This window comes from Sminthopsis crassicaudata, chromosome 3, assembly GCF_048593235.1.
Source record: "Sminthopsis crassicaudata isolate SCR6 chromosome 3, ASM4859323v1, whole genome shotgun sequence".
In the NCBI taxonomy this organism is placed as follows: Eukaryota; Metazoa; Chordata; class Mammalia; order Dasyuromorphia; family Dasyuridae; genus Sminthopsis; species Sminthopsis crassicaudata.
In genome coordinates, this window is record NC_133619.1 from 40,808,321 (window position 1) to 40,824,160 (window position 15,840).

The window sequence follows — 15,840 nt, forward strand, 5'->3', positions numbered from 1 at the left end:
AGACTCTTGAATTACCTTGTATTTTTCTAACTACAATTACTGGTTACCTCCAGGAGAATTTAACTTTCTGAGAGCTTGTGTTTTTGTGCTGACAGAGACAACTCTGGGCAGAGAGCAGACACTGAAATGCCTGCTGCTGACATGTATGGTGGGTCACACAACTGGCAAGAGCTGGACTAAGAAGCTGAAGTTCCAAATGACTTTGTCTACCCCTAAATGGTTTCTAAGGTCCCCTGAGCTGCGAGATCCTCTTCTATTCAAGACGATGACTAGAAAGTGCTGGACAGTCAAAAGTCACTTTGTGTCGGCGTGATGCCTGCAGCCTCACCTTTGAGATCCCGGCAGGGGCTGAAGGTAGGCGGCGGCGGCGGCGGCCTGCTGCTGGATGTACCCACTTGGTGGTTGCTGCTGCATCTGCCGGAGCCTCTCCATCAGCGCTGGGTTGGAATGTGTGGCTGGATAGGTTCTCGGGTTGTAGCCGGGGGAAAGGACCACCCCACCAGCCTGTTGCTGTGGTTGGAGAGGCATCTGAGTACTGTACATGGTATAGCCATGAGGCATTGCCTGTAAGGGAAAGAATTCCTCACGGTAAAAGAACAACTCCAGGATTACTGGCACGAATAACCATGCTTTTAGCTTCAGGGAAAACTATAATAAGAAAAACATAGGTCTAGATTTGGTCATAGATCCAAATCCGGAAGGGACCTACAAAACCAGCTAGTCCCAACCCTCTGATTTTAATAATGTTAGCATAAAGTTTGCAAGGCACTTTACATATATTACCTCCTCTGATCCTTACAACAACTCTGGATGCCATGATTATCCCCATTTTATAAATGAGGAAACTGAGGCAGACAGAGGTATTTGTTGAGATCAGATTGGAATTCAAGACTTCTGACTTCCAGTGCTCTATCTACTCTATCACTTAACTGTCTCTGTTAAATCAAGGGAGAAATTGAAGATCATATGTCTAAGTTACTTGTCCAAGACCACACAAGTGGAATTTGAATCCAGAGCCAGGAACCTTAGGAGGCTCTCTGAAATTCAGTTAAGAGGCAAGAACAAAAATTATATTTATATCCCCATTAGCTCTAAACACTAATGCAGATCCAAAAAGACCTTAGTTTAAGCCTTTCATTCTGCAGATAAAGAAACTCTTATCAACAGACATGAAAGTAACCTAGCTACAGTCGCATAGGTAAACAGCAGAGGTAAAATGTGAAATTCATGTCTTCGGACTAGTTACTACTTCCAATTTACTGAGCTGTCTAGCACCTTGACACTCTGGAAATTCGAAATGAATTCTAGGCATTAGGATCAACTTTAGGGTCCCCTAGAGAAAAGATTGACAGAAATCTTTTGCATAGTTTAGAGCAACATAAACTCAACACATCCTATAGCTAAGCATAATATCAGCTTGCTAAGTTAAATAAGTAATACCCCACTGTGGAAAAAAAAATAATCAATGATGTCTAAAGAATTAAGAAACCAAGTACCTGTGCCTGTTGCAACCCTGAATACTGAGGAAGTTGGGAAGATGGTCGTACTTGTGGAGGAAAAATGGCAGCCTGGTCTAGGGGCTGGCCCTGGAAAAGAAATCAGAAGCAATTGTTTGGATCATAACACAGACAGTTGTGTTGGAATTCCCGGGCATTCTTGCTGATAACTATAAACTAGGGATTCATAGCTGGGGTTTGTGACTTAAACACTGAATAGTTGCATTTTAACATAATTGGTTTCTTTTGTAATCCTACCTATTTTATTTTATGCATTTAAATTATCAGTCTGAGGAGGAGCCCTTTGGTTTCACCAAATTTCCAAGGAGTCTATAATTTTAAAAGGCTACATATTCTCATCACAGAATACAGGTTTGCTAAATGAAAAGACTACAGTATTTACTTCTTTTTTCCCCAAAGATATGCCATCAACTTTCTATGCAGGTGTCTGTTTATCAAGGAAGACTACAGACTATCTAGCCGAGGGAAGCACAGAAACAAACCACTTATTGTTTGCTCAGCTGAGTGGGTTCGGAGGCTATTTCCCATTTTGAGTATAACATACCACTATGGAGAGAAAGTCTACCAGGAGTCTACCAGGCCCTCAACCCCTAACCATCATTTGTGGTTTTACTTAAATAAATGGTGTATTAAAAGGTTTACAAAGCAATCTCATGAAGTCAAGAGTCCTTAGAAGTTTTTTGGCCTAAAAATAATTTTTAAAACTGTGAATAGGGGGATAGCAAAACTAGTAAAACTGAATTTCACTAAAATGGCTTCACAATTGCCTTCAAAAGCTGTAATTTGTCTCTATTTCAAGAATAAAGTTGGTGCTTTTCACCATTTCTAGAAGAAATTAACCAATTGACCAATGGAAACTTCCACTGAAGCAACAGTGTGATCTAAGACCAATCACCAACTATAATCAGAACACTTAGTGTCTATTCCTCTGGCTCCACTCAATAATGATCTAGTGTCCCAGAAAATATCAACGCATCTATAAAAAGAGATGCCTAACTATTTGTTCCCTAGCTTGCCAATATGAAGAACTTAATAGATATGTCTTACTTAGTAAGGTCCACAGCTTATTAGCATCCCATGGCTAGGTACTTTTCGGAACTTGGGGATACTTCACTAGCTGTTTTTAACTTGGTATTATAAGAAAATGATGATTGTGGTACTAGGAATAGGACCCTATATAGGAATATGTGAATGCAAAACTATAACCTTTAAGTACTCACGTGGCTCTCTTTTTTGAAATAAACAAAGGAGGAAAATTAATATTGAGCATTGAAATACTTATAGACTTTCTTTGTGTTATTCATTGAGTCATTTTATATGTGTGTATGTGTGAGGAAAACAATTTCTAAAAGGAGAATCCATACTTGATGGAGTATGTATATGACATGAGACTTCTAAAAAACAACTTCTGACCATTATTAGATTCCTACCGAGATGATACCCTTTCGTTTTTCTCCCCACAAAGTTCTACAAGGCCATCATGGTGAATATGTTTTAGCTACTGCCCCTCTTCTCATTTCCATTTATTTGACTTAGAGAAACTTTTCACTTGGATCAACTAAAATGACCTCAGTCACCTGCATGCACTCAGCAATATTCAAATTAATGTCCTCCAAGGCACCTATCCTAATCTTTAATGTTTCTATCACTGCTTTGATCTTTGTTATCTGTCCTTCGTTCTCAAAAGAGACTGAGACATCAGGGAGATGTGAGCCATGACATGTGAGCAAATTGGATTTAAGTGAGGGAGAGCTGTGCAAGGTCACCTGCCTTATTTTCTCTTCCAGAGCCCTCTGGGTCTAGTGGCCAGCTACAGATCAGGATGACTAGATATGGCCCTAGATGCAATAGGAGAACTTAGCCTTTGTAAGCTCAGGTCTTGCTCAGTTTATTTGAAGCACTATCCATCCAGGGAATTAAGACTAGATAAGAAGAAATGAGACAAAGAATGACCTCTTTTACCTATTAAAAAATCAATCTGGGAGGGGAAGATCTCAGGGTTTCTAACTAAAACTATTATTTATATTTACTCTGAGCTAGTCAGGGCCCAAACAATGATCAAGAGGGGCTTGGATTGGGACCTATTGTTGACCAATCAATAATAGCGAGAATGATTTGGATTTATGGCATAGTTCTGAAAAAAGAAATCTAGCTCTTAAACCCAAAGATATCTTGTGGGGTTTTCAGTAATTTATATTGTTAAGGAACTAATAAGTGAATCTTTAGCAAGAAAATTTAACTTTATTGCTTATAATATCTGATTTCATTTTTTACAACATCCCTTTGAGATAGGTAGTTTAATACCCTTTTTTTTAAACTTCTGAAATAAAAGCTTAAAGAGCTTAGTGATTGATGCAGAGATCAGTTCTCTTTAAAATTCCTGAAATAGTGGGGAAGACCATGTGTGTCCGTATCATTTTTTTTTTCATGAAATGGAAATTTTTCATGAAATGAGAGAAAAGCTCGAACACTGAGTGGCATGTCATATCAACAATACCAGATGCTTGCTTCTCCTTCTGTCTTGGAAAGGGAAAGAAGTATATGTGATAGCATTAAATTGATAGAAAATGGGTTTTTGATGTGCCATGGGATTTTATAAACAATTCTAGCCTGGATTCATAGTGAAAAGATTTAGAGGCAATTCCCAAATCCATCTTGATTTTTGGTCCCTTGCCTTTCCATATGCTGGAACATCAGAGCCAGTGAAAAGGGAATCTAAATTGGTCAAAAATCCCTCATTTCATATAAAACTTCTCAAATTAGCAACCTAGAAAAAAGTATTGATATAAAATCTGATTATTCTCTGTTTATATCAGACCAAATTTGGGTATGCCATTAACATTAACAAGTTGGAGGGGATAACCAGAAGGGTGATGGACTTTGAAATTGATGGACTTAGAGCCATTTGAATATGTATGGAAGGGAGCAGACTAGGGGGAGATGGGACAGCTTTCTGTAAGTATTTTAAGAGCTGTTTCTGAAAGAAGGATTAACTTGTTCTGCTTTGTTGACCCCAAGGGGAGAACTCAAAGCATTGAAGCTCAAAGTAAAGAAATACATTTCAATTAAAGTGATCTAAATGTAGAATGGGTAGTGTCAGTGGGTCAGGGACTTTCCCTACAAGGGTGTCCTTCAAATGAACAACAATATCTAAATCATATAAATTACAGATTTAAAAACTGGAAGAGATCTTAGAGATCAAGATCAACCTCTTCATTTCTTTATTTAAAGAAACTGAAGTCTGGGAGCTTTCATGACTGACTTGTCCCAGAAATCACAGAATTAATAGGTAGAAGTGCTAAGATTTGAACTCAGTTCTTGCTCTTAAATCCAACTTTCTTTTAACTGCACCACACTGTTGCATTATGGGTTCAGATGTGGACTCTAAGGCACCTCCTGATTCTGGTCTATATTCTACAAAGAAGTCAGTGGAACTGATTTTTTTATATTTCCTTCTATTATCCATCTTTCTTAAGAATCCTTCTACCAAACTCTCCTTCTGTCATCTATCTATCCACCTCTATCCAAATATCCGTCTATCTATCTACACATGCTATGTCAATGTGAGTAATCGTTTTATATGTGGGGGAAGGGGCAGGTTAATTCAACCTACATTTATGCTTCTACCTCAATGATTCAGAAGCAAACTTCAGAGTTTGATTTTTTAAACCATAATTTACTTTAAAGTTATATTTCACATATGAATAGAATTTTAAAACTAGAAGGAATCTTAGAGAATATTTAAATTTAAAACTGAAAGGGACCTCTTAGAAGTTATTTAGTTCTTTATTCTCTCATTTGAAGATGAAGAAATTGAGTCTCACAGGAACAGATTTCTCTAAAATCAAAGAACCATATATTGGCAGAGCTAGGACTTTACTCTCAGTTAGTGGAACCCAGAGCTCTTAACTCTCAACTAATAGGGTCCAGAGTTCTTGACTCTCAGCCAGTGGGGTACAAAACTCTTGACTGTTAGGGAATGCTTTTTCCATTAAATGACAATACTGATATTTTTTATTTTCACATTTGTCAAAACAACTTCTGACTTCAATGAAAGATAATTATTTTTGTGATCTCAAACATATTTTGACTTATCAGAATTAAGTATTTTATAAACAATAAATCCTAACAAATGTTCAGATTTGCTCTTCAGAATATTAGACATCCAGGTGTTCTCCCATCAGAAATAGCTCCATCACTCAAGTGAGCAAACCATGAAGTGGACTTTCTAAAAGAGATTTTGCTGTCTAATAAAATAAGTTAACCACAGGTATTACACTGAAATTCAATATTTTGGAAGATTAAATGGGGCCTGGTCTTATTGAATCAGTCACTGCTGATCAGTTTTACATTTTCTTCAGTGATTTGCTTTTTTATAAGCATCCCAGCACCTGTAGCCTAAAAACCATGTGTTCTATCCATCTGTAAAAAAAACATACACATTTTAAATAAAAGGCTCCTGGGGAAACCTGATAGGCAAATTTTATAAGTTACTGGTTAGATGTTGATTGATTTATGATTACCCAAATAAGAGGCAACTCTCAATTTCAGCAGCAGGGATCAAGGCCAAACAAAATCTACATAACGGATTTAGAACCAGAGATATTTCATTCAAATCTCTCATTTAAGAGATGAGGAAAACTGAGACCCAGAGAAGATAAAATGAGTTGGCCAAATTCAAAGACAAAAGCTGAGATTCACTCCCAATAAGACACCTAAATGTTTTTTCTACTTTGCCACACACAATCAAATTTTTCTCAAGATTTTTTAAGAAATGAACATTTCTTTTGAGAACAACTATCTTTTTTGGGTTCTGGTTTAGTTTAGGTTCTAGCAATTGCAAATTAGCTCCTAGAGGTAGGTAGGTGATAGGGTGGATTAGGTCCTGGACTTGAGAGAATTTGAATTCAAATCTTGCCTAAAACACTTAGTAGTGTGAGCTAGACAGGTCAAAATCTTTCTCACCCCCATCTTAATTATCTGCAAAGAGGGAATAATAGCTGCACCTGATTTCCAATGTGAGACTCAAATGAGTCAACACATGGAAAGTGCTTAGCACAGGCCTGGCACACAGTAAGCATCATGTAAATGCTAGCTATTATTACTGTTAAGTAAAATCTTTAAATTATGAGTTTTAAGTGGTTTTTCTCTGAAATCTCATTTGGCTATTAGTTAATGAAATGTCAATTTTCAGGGACATGGATCCTCACATTTTATTGGATCACCAAAACAAAAATACCAAATAAGATAACGAATGGATTGCCTTTTCTTTACCACAATACTGACATAATGTGGAAATGAAAATATCAGCTTGCAGATCATATATTCTGTTATGTTCCTATGAGCACTGGAAAATTTCAAAAAAAAAATAAAGACCACTGGAAATGATCGTATTCAAATCAGAAGTTCAGACTTAATTTGGCTAATTTTTTGCCCCAAGAGCAAAATTTGCCTGTTGAACTAAAACATCTAACGACTTGAAAATGTGGTAGAGAAATGAAATTGGGGAACACTTTTCATCCTTCTTATTCTATCAATAACCTTGTCTAAAAAACACGAACTATTATATTTTCAGGTAAAATAGAAGTCTCAAATGTGTTTAAATTTAATGATTTTAAGCCCCATTTAAAAATAGAACCCCCTCCTGTATATTTTAAAGGATCAAATATAAAAGTTATAAGCAATTAAGTGTTTACAGAGAATTTTTTCAAATTTCTCTCTGCTGAAAAAACTCAGAGAGCACAAACATTCCAACCAAAAAAAAATAATAAAACATAGCTAAGCAGTTATTTTCAACTAAAAACAACACACAAAAAAAACATGAAATATACTAGACATGAAATTAGCCATGGAAATGTGTTAATTTATGCTCATATTTCAGATTTGCCCTGGTTCTACTGAAAAGGCTTTGGGATTTATGTAGCTGCTGCTGCAAGCAATAATTTAATGAAAGCATGCAGTATCTGTTCCAGTATACTATCGGTGATTTTAAAATATACATGCAACAAATCCTATAGAAAAAAATTTTTTTTACATAATTCAGAAAATAAATCTGATGCTTCCTATCTAGCATATGGGATTTTTATAACATATTCTTTTTTTATCTGGCAATTGGCCTATAAAGCAACAAGCCATGCATTCCTCTTCAAGTGATAAAAGTCACAAAAAGAGGAAAAGAACACATGCTACAAAGGCCAGACTTGAAAATTACATATTCATCAATAGCATGTTGATTGAGAATGAAAAAGCCCAATGCAATAAAAGTTAACCTAAGCAGTAATCCAGGCCTATTAGAACATAGTTTAGTGGGCATGGGGTCATATATATTTTATATCCTCTGAGGCAGATTTCAGACAAATAGCTGTGGGGCTCAACTCTATCAGAAGTAGGTTTAAAGGGATATTCTTCTGTTCTTCACTTTGGCGTTAAAATGACCGAGTCATAATAAATGTGTGTGTTCGTGTATGTGTATATATATATAATATATAGAATATGTTATATATATACATAAAAAGGAAATCACGGCAGGTGTTACCATTATGTTGTCAAAGCCATCCTGAAGGGGCACGGCAGAGTTACAGAAGTCCTATAGAAAGGGGACAGTAAGAAAATGATAGACAATATACATAAGATTTCTTTTCTCCTATTTGGATTGGTATAGCTATAATACATATGAAATATGAACTTTCTCATTTAAAGCAATAAATATAAACCAATCTCTACTTGGGTCTTATTATCAATACCTCTTTGGTTATAGAACATTTTGGGAGATTCCAACTTTCTTTAATGGGAGCTAAGGGAGCTTTCTTGTTTAAGAATTCATTAGCTCATTTGGTGGCCCAAACACGGAAAGGAAAATTAAGGTTCTTCAAAATGCACGCCCTACATCTGATAACATGATAGGAGGTCAAAGTTCCCCTTGGTTCAATTCTTAAGCCAATATGGCCCTTGGTTCTGTTGGTAACATTTAGTAGCCAAACCATGAAATCATGGAATGTGCTGCCAGGATATACGTTATATGCTGTTTTTATCTTTTAAAAATACAAACTCCATTAGATCATAGCTTTAGTTTCAGAGTCAATTAACCACAAAAAGAAAAGAAAGACATCTTAGTTGCCAAACTCAAGAACAGCACTGTTTAGGTACTACCCCTGAGCCAGTTTTAGATAAAGACAGCTGATAACTTGTTTAGTCACTGATTCTTTGTTTGTTGAAGGAATTCCATGTTTAGTCATTTTTGGACTGATGCCAAAGTTGTAAATGGACCAATTGACACGCCAAGAATTAACTTGAACACTTACTCTTGCATATGGGAGAGAGGCAAAAGCCTCTCAACCCTACAGGAATGCAAATTTATTCTGTAAATCATTTAGAGAGTAATAGCTTAGATTCCCTAAGGAATGAACTTCTACTCTTGCCACTGTATGAACAGTAAATATATACTGAAGCGATAAATGGGAATGTAAAGATCAATGTAAATATAATTTACAATAAATGGGAACCAGTTTTAGGTACCTCCCCTCTCTTGTTCAACCACTGTGCTTACATATTGATATCCTCAAATAAATAATTTGAACATTGTCAACATTTTTTCTCAGGAGGAGAATTTAATCCATTAAGTACACAGGAAAAATTACATGAATCATTGGAGATTTTAGGATGTGATTTTGACAGCTTTGTCCAAGGCCAAATTGGGAAAGGATGACAGTTTACTCAATATGCCCTCAAAGGTGAAAAGATAAGACTTGCTTATCTCCAACTTGTGATGTCACTAATTAGGAAGCAAGATGGGGAAAACTTCAAAAATTTAAGGATCCAGAAATTCTTATCTGGAGGATCAGCTGCACAAAATCATCTTTTAAGGGGAAGCACCAAAAGGGTGACATGTACAGCAACATTAGGCTTCCAAAGTTTACCCACTGCTAAGCAAGGAACAAATCTGAACTTCTAGGTGAAGCTCCATAAACTAAGGATAAATTAAACAACTCTCTTGCAAAATCTTAATAATCATTCAAATAGCTTTACTGCAGGCTGGAGTTTCCAAGAAATCAATTTTGTAGGATGAGTAATGAATGTGTCACATTCAAGAAATCCAAATTCCTCGAATGAGAAAATCAGTAAGAAAAAGTTTCAAGTATTTTACTGCTTTTTCCAAGAATGTTTTATATTACTCATCACACATTTTCCTGCTTAGCTGGAGATAATCAAGCCACTGTTTGGAAAAGAAAATATTCCCACAGAAGTCCTATTTGTGAAATAGAAAGAATGTTATCCCCCATCAGATCTGCACAGGAAGAAGAAATTCTAAGATTTAATTATGTTGCAACTGGATAAAAGCATAATTATAATAGATAAAAGCACACCTATGGGACACCACATGCCCAACCTCTTAGCAAACATCCTTAATCCCTCATCATTGCACTCCACTATCCACTGGCATGAGCCAGAAAGAATCATTTTTCTTGTGTAATATTGGATTTGATCAGAATCTTAACAGCTCAGGATTTGATTATATTAAAAAACTCAAAAGTATCACAATTCCTTAGCACGTAATTATATGATGATACAATGATAGCGTGTATGCGTATTTCTTTTAAAAGATTCTAAAATTGATGTATATTTGTATGCATGTAAAAGAGTTGTAGAAAGTCTAGTCCTAATATGATATATTGAAGTATGGAAAAAGTGATGGAGTGTGTGTATGTGGGGGGGTGGGAAGAGAGGGAAAGGAGAGAAAGGGGGAAAGAAAGAAGAAAGGGAAGGAGGGAGAGAGAGAAAGAGGAGTTAAGGAGGGAGGGATAGAGGGAAGGGAGAAAGAGATTCATGCAGTTATTATTTATTAACTGTCTATCAAACTCCTATGAAACTCTAAGCATTTAATAAACCGATAGATTAGACACAAACCCCCAAAATTAAAACAGTTCTCACTCTCAAGGAGGGTGCAGGGGAAGTTATAAGGGGGAAAACATACATAGATGTATGAAGATAAAATATATTCAAAGAAGTTTGGGGGTAAGTCTGGGATAATCAGGAAGGGCCTCTTGTAGCAAGTGGACCATAAGCAGGGCCTGAAAGCCAGGGGCTCTAAGAAGCAGGGCTGAGAGAAGCACAGTTCCAGGCTTGAAGGATACCCCAAGCAAAAGCAGACAAGCAGGAGGTGACATGTTCTGTCTAGTGAGCGTCAGTTAGGCAAGTATGGTAGGAGCATGGAATATGAAATCCCTCTGTCAAAACAGCTTAAGGAGAAGCTTATAAAAGTCTCTCCATGACAGAGATGTTTGTATTCATAAAAAGGCACTACTGAATCTGCTCAGGCACGGAATTTACTTGATCAGAATACTCTGGCAACTGTGCAGAGGACACTGTGGAAAGGAGAAAGGTTCAAGGACGGGCAACAAAGTGCCCAAATCTACTACTAATAGGATTTCCTGGCTTCCTTCCAGGCTCTGCTAAAATCTCCCTTTCTTTAAGAAAGCTTTGCTGTCTTTGGTGATTTCCCTCTGGGAGTATCTTCAATTGATCCCATCTATATCTTGTTTATAGCTACAAGGGACAAACTATTCATTGGCAGAGCAATCCACCACCTGGGCAGTGCACCTTAAGGTAAATATATATGGATGCAAAGAACCAAAGTTGGGAGCTGTCTAATTTTTTCCATGAGTGGTGATTTTTCCCACTTAAACAAAGGAAGGTCAGAAAATTCCTACTCCTGAGAAAACTCCCTTTTGTCGATAGAATTAAGTTTTAAACTTTGAGCATTTAAAGCTTTTCTTTCTCCTTTTCCAGTCTTTTTGCACAGAATGCAATTCCACACCCTTTACATCTTATTCTCCTTGCCACTCATCACACGCAATGCTCCATCTCCTCCCTCCATGCTTTCGTACTTCCCCATGTCTGACATGCTTTCCCTTTTCACCTCTGCCTCTTGGGATTCCTGGCTTCCTTCAACATTCGGCTCAGCCACCAGTTTCTAGCAGGAGACCTTTCAAAAGCTCCCTAGCTTCCAGTGCCATTCCCTTTAAGCGTTCCTTCCATCAACCATCATCTTGTATGTGCTGTTTAAGTTTCTCCCCACATCAAGCCATTCTCCAGCCCCTACAGAAATTTTCCCAAAGCACAGATCTGATTATATCACCTTCCCCATGCTCAATAAATTCCAATGGCTCTAGATTGCCTCCAGGAACAAATACAAATGTTTTGTTTGGCATTCAATGCCCTTCATAACCTGGCCTCCTTCTAGTGTTCTTATATCTTACTCCCCAATAAGTACACTGCCTTCCTGGCAAAAAAGTCCCATTTCTCGGCTTTGAGCATTTTCTCTGCTCATTTCCCATGCTACGCCACTTCTACAGGAAGCGTTCCCCAACCTCTCTTAATTTTAGGGTCTTCCTATTTCTCTTTGTATATGTATCTTAGTATACATTTCTCTTTCTATGAATTTGTTTGCCTGTTTTGTCCCCATAAGACTGCAAGGTTCTTGAGGGAAAGAGCTGTTTTTTGCATCCCAGGCTCTTAGCAAAATTCCTGGGCACAGGTGCTTAATAAATTTTTTTTGGTTAATTGCTGTCTCCTCCATTGAATGCAAGTTCCAGGAAAGCCAGGGAAGCTTTTGCTTTCCTTTGTATTCTTACCCTTGAGAAGCCATAGGGCATGATACTGTGTATAAAAAGTATGTGTTGGGTGACAATACCACTTCAATCAGATGTACAGAAAGAACGGCAGGGAGGAATTCCTTTGGTCTTCAACATAAAATTTACAAAAATATGAGGCAAACTAGGAAGCCTCTTTTTAATACAAAAAGAGCTATTTATTATCTAGGATACTCTAAAGATTAACAAGTCCCCATTTTTAAAAATGATCTAACCTCTCAGCATCCCTAGATAACTTTCTAAAGATGTAAGCTCCAGATGAGTGGATGATTTCCATCCAACGTGTGGTGGAAATTTCCAATTTGAGAGTTCCTAATGCTGAAGAGATCACAGGTCTGCATCAAAACTGGTCTGTTTGTTGAGAACACCCCCAGAGCAACAATGTCATGATTTCATTCAAACAATAATACCCTGGTTGGCTAATTATAATATTATGGAGAGGAATGGGGTTAGTTAAGATAGTGATTATAATATTGGAAGAATTGGTTAAGATAGCTATTACATCTTTGTGGGGGAACAGGATTGGTTAATATATTTATTAAAACATCAGGGGGTTTGTTAAGATAGTTATCAAAACAGTGAGAAGACTGTTAAGATGGTTATCATGACATTGGTGGGGGAAGGATCTCTGTGGTTGTTGATTTTGTTTGGAGTAGGAGAGTGGGAAGTACAAATGCAGATTTTCACAGAAAGTTACAGAAAATAACCAAGGGTTCTCAGGACTTTTCTTTAAGGCCTTTTGGAGGAAGACACAGGAAAAGGCCCATCTGCCTCCTCTTAATCCACTCCTATTTCGAATTCTGTTTTAACTTTTAGGTTGTGCTTGCTATTTTATTCATGTAAAGTTTCATTCATTCAGCATTAGTTAAGGCTAATATTTCCCTTGGGAGTAAGTGTGTAGAATAAGGCCTTTAAAAGTTTAATTCTATATAAAAAAATTTTTTTTCCCACTAGAAGCATATGGGGGGGGCAGGGAGAGGAGGGTCTATTCATTCACTCTTGACTTATGAGCCAATGTTTTTAAAAACAACCCAAACACTTGACAGCAGACTATACATAAACTTTTTATATAAGCTATGGTTAAAGGATTAATTTATTTTACAAGAATGCTTAGACATAAGGTCATACATTTTTAGTTAAACTGATCCAAGAGGCAAGACTCCTGGGTTGCTTTTTTTCCCCTTCTTTTTGTTTATGGTCCAGATTTCTGATATCACTGGCAAAAGAAATTATACTATAGAAAGTCCCTCTTACCAAAGTGATTTTGTAATTTGTCTGTATTTTTATAGTCTTAGAGGATAGTCTGGGGCAATCAAAGGTTAAGGGACTTGCCCAGTATCCCAAACCCTCCCTACTCCAACACCAACATTATCCACTGTACCACTTTGCCTATTCTGTTTTTCATTACAACATTATGTTTTCAATAATACCTAAAATTACTGAAATAATCATCCTCTTAAGACATGAAGCTCTATTTCACGTATTTTGTTTTGAACTAGTTTTGTTAAAGCTCCAGAAGGGCTTAGCTTAGTGCCAGCTACTTCCACGAAAATTCCTGATTCTATATTTATAGGACTCATTGATCACTTTCTCCCAGGCTGCTCTCTTAAGTCATATTTTAACTGTCTGTATGCATAGTGTATCTTCCTAGAAACATGTGATCTCTTTGAGGACATAAGATGTTTGGGCTTTTTGTCATGAACTCCTTAGCTTTGATCACAGTACCTTGCACATAGCATGTGTTATAATGAATTAAATTGTGTATATGTACAATGCAGGTATGGATGTGAAAATCCCTGAAATCTTAACTCAAGCAAATATTCTTAATAAAAAACCCTAACTTATCTTTTCAAATGTTCTATGAATTCTTCTAAATTTGAAAAATCTATGTCAAATTTGGGAAAAGATTCACTTAATGTGAATAATTTAATGCTCTAAATTTGAAGAATGTACATGAATTTTAGGAGATTTTCTTAAATTAAATAATTAACATTCATATTTTTATTTATAAAATTTATTTAACATGTCCTTGAGATTTTTCATGAGCATAAGGCAAAATCAAAAGGAAACCTATTTGTTCTCTCCTCTCTCCAACCACCCCCTTTGCTTACCACAACCCAAGACCCAAGCCAAGACCCAACCAATGTCCACGTGATCCCTTCAAATTCCCATTCTCCCTCCATATCTATTAAAAATACACAATAATGAATAAATAAATGATACCAATCTAATATCTCGATTTTGTAATTTGTCAACTAAATTAATACAAAAAAAAGATTCCTGTCTCCTTAATTAAAGATTTCCTTCCCCTTTTAGATAATGAGCCTATTGGACTAGAAGCCTGCTATGCTACTAAATTGAATGGGGTACCAGGACTCCTTGAATATTCTAGCCTGGCCATGAATATAACAGCTAAGATAAACTACAGTTCTTTCCTAAGAAAAGAGTCATTTAATGACTATCATTAAAATTTTAAAACACATGGAATTCTAAGCTCAGTACTAAACAAGCCAATGCCATATAAAATGAATTACTTCTTAGTTATTGAACTACCCATTGATGGAAATAAAGGGAATTTTTATATCTATATATATATCTATATCTATATCTATATATATATATATATAAAGAATGACAGTTATGTTATAAAAGTATAGTCCTTAATAAGAGGAAGAGTAGAGAAGGGGAAAGGAAAGGGAAATGGGAAAGCTAGAAGAGAAAAAAAGATACAGATAGGGAATGGGGGGTAGGGAAAGACAGGGAGGAGGAGAAAGATGGAGGGAGAGATGGAGGGGGACAAGGACAGCAAGAGGGAAAAGGAGAGGGAGAAAGGGTGAGAGAGATGGAAAGGGAGACAGACAGACAGACAGACAAGAGACACACATACACAGAATCACACAGAGACAAGAAACAGAGAGGGAGGGAGAGAAAGAGGCAGCTGGCAGAAATGAAATGGGCTTGGAACCTATTCCATAGTCTGTCACATTTCCCTGCTCAGCTCCACCTCCCAAGATGTGATACAATGCTTGTCCATACTGGAGGCTTGGAGATGTCAGCTACAAAATATAGCTCCAGACTCCTCTGAAACTCCTAGTATGAATTTCAGACAAAGGATAGAATTTCAAGTCCCTTAAGAATTATGCTTTGGATGCACTAGGATATTCCAGGGTCCCCTTAAATCAGCTGACCACTACCTGGGAGGAGGCTGACCTTGATCCCAGATTTCATTATACTATAAGATCCCATAAATAGTGAATTTTAAAGAAATTTATTTGTTATGATTCACATGCAGATATTTTGCACACTGCTACAAATAGTCAGATGGGATCAACTATACTTTGAAAGAGAGCAAGAGAGTTGTCAAATTGCTTTTAATTTAGAAGTAGATTTTTTTAAACAAACCTATTAGAAGGCATTTTGGCATATTCAAACTTTCAGAATTTAGCTTTAATGACTTCAAAAAGTAACACAACTATCAACACTATAGGGATGACTCCCACTTTTCACATTTTCTTTAACTTATTTTGGGAGGTTTGTTTTAATCACTAGACGGGCATTTATTAAGCATTTATTGTACTCTAGGCACTGTGATAATTACTGAAGATTCAAAAGACAGAAATGAACTTATTCTTGCCCTCAAGGAAGGCATTCTATCAAAAATATCCCAACTTCCC

The 15,840-nt window shown here is 36.6% G+C and overlaps 1 protein-coding gene across 5 annotated transcripts in view; it reads right to left on the reverse strand.

The window, feature by feature from the left end:
• MED12L (mediator complex subunit 12L) overlaps positions 1-15,840 on the reverse strand; it is a 560,363-nt gene that overhangs the window by 18,875 nt on the left and 525,648 nt on the right. For 4 of the 5 annotated variants that reach the window (XM_074298320.1, XM_074298318.1, XM_074298316.1 and 1 more), the window contains 3 exons: positions 8,053-8,103; positions 1,497-1,586; positions 329-564 (listed from right to left, as the gene is read on the reverse strand). In XM_074298320.1, coding sequence (XP_074154421.1) covers positions 329-564; positions 1,497-1,586; positions 8,053-8,103 — 377 coding nt within the window. The remainder of the gene's footprint in view (positions 1-328; positions 565-1,496; positions 1,587-8,052; positions 8,104-15,840) is intronic. The other variant, XM_074298321.1, reaches the window with a different exon arrangement.